At 39.0% G+C, this 1,501-nt stretch overlaps 1 protein-coding gene across 1 annotated transcript in view; it reads left to right on the top strand.

Moving 5' to 3' along the window:
- Positions 1–591, top strand: part of FABP12 (fatty acid binding protein 12) — an 18,242-nt gene extending 17,651 nt beyond the window's left edge. The window contains exon 4 of the mRNA XM_007944660.1: positions 541–591. Coding sequence (XP_007942851.1) covers positions 541–591 — 51 coding nt within the window. The remainder of the gene's footprint in view (positions 1–540) is intronic.
- The last annotated feature ends 910 nt before the right edge of the window (positions 592–1,501 follow it).

Raw genomic sequence — 1,501 nt, 5'->3', positions numbered from 1 at the left:
TGGTGTACCAGTCGCTAGGACTGATTGTTTCCATTAATTTTGGTTTTCTTCTTTCTTCTTGATGAGGAGAGACTCCAATCTTGATACCATATTCTTATTCATATGGTTCAGCTTCCCCGATTATTAGCTTGGCATACACATTGAATAAGTATGGCAAAAAGATGCAACTCTGACGTGCATTGTTTCTGATTTTAAATCACACACTATCCACTTGTTCTGTTTGAATTAATACCTCTTAATCCACCAGCCACTCCTTGGAAGGAAGATGGGGCAATGTACTTCGGTAGTTATACTGCCTCGGAAACCCAAGGAGGGGTCGCTGAGTTGGGTCGGACTCCACGGCACATAACAACAACAACAATAATAGTCTGCATACAGCATTAGAAACCCTGTGGTGGCTGTTTTGTTCTATCTTATAGGGTCACTATGACTCAGAATTGACTTGACGGCTCACAACAGCAACAACATATAGTTTGCATTTTTCTAAATGTCAGTTTTACCAACAATACTGAAATAATTCATTCTTGTTTTGTCTTCCAGAAAAGTACCGTGAACAATGTTACCTGCACTCGGACATATGAGAGGGTATAAACAAACTCAGTCTCAAACTTTTAAGTACTTTCAATGTGTCATACAAACTGCTGAGGTTGTTTAAATAAAACTCTAAAGTAAAACATTTTGATTGTTACTATGAGGGAGCCTTTGGACAAGCATCAGCAAGTTTGGTTGTCATGTTAAATATACCCGTATTCTATAGTACAATGACATTAGTAGTAAAGCGAAGCCAGAATGATATGTCCTATTCAATGCAGGGGTAGTAAAATATTCAGAGAAGAACTTCGGATTGATTTTCTCACTAGCCATATTGTGTCACTCCTTCACATTCACTATGATCTGCCCTCCAGTGGAAAGCCAATCCATCAGTAAATGCTGGTAGCTCAACCTTGGAAATATATCCCAACTCCTACTACCTCAAACCATCCACATTGCAAGACACCATCATCACATGCCTGGGATAGTGCTAAAATTTTTAATTCATTTACTTACTTTTGACCTTCTGAACCCAGCCTTGCCCACATCTAAACCCCTCTCTGGTGGAAGGGGAATGTGGAGAGCAAAGGGAGAGTGACAGCTACTACCCAATAACTGGTTGATGTGGGGTACAAACATTCGAGGAGGTGATAATAGTTGTGAGATTTCATAAGCCTATGCTCCTGGAAGCTGGAAGGATGTGTCTTGGTCCTGAAGAGCAGATGAGGCCAAGGCATCCACTATACATTTATTCAAATACTCTGAGAATTGCCTGTGGAGAGGTACAAATATACCCCGATTTAAACAATTCCCTTCTGTGAAAACCGATTAAAAAGAAAAACTCTTGATGGGTTGTTTTTGTTTGTGTTCAGTGGAAAAGACTTCCCTTAAATTCTTACCACACTTCCGAAAAATTGTAAAGTTAATATAACCATAAATTATTTAAAAACAAAGTTGCTTTACTTGATAA

Source organism: Orycteropus afer, unplaced genomic scaffold (assembly GCF_000298275.1).
Source record: "Orycteropus afer afer isolate SDZICR_OR568_19922 unplaced genomic scaffold, OryAfe1.0 scaffold00129, whole genome shotgun sequence".
Classification (NCBI taxonomy): domain Eukaryota; kingdom Metazoa; phylum Chordata; class Mammalia; order Tubulidentata; family Orycteropodidae; genus Orycteropus; species Orycteropus afer.
Note: the sequence above shows the minus strand (reverse complement) of the source record. Positions and strands in the feature narration are given on the sequence as shown.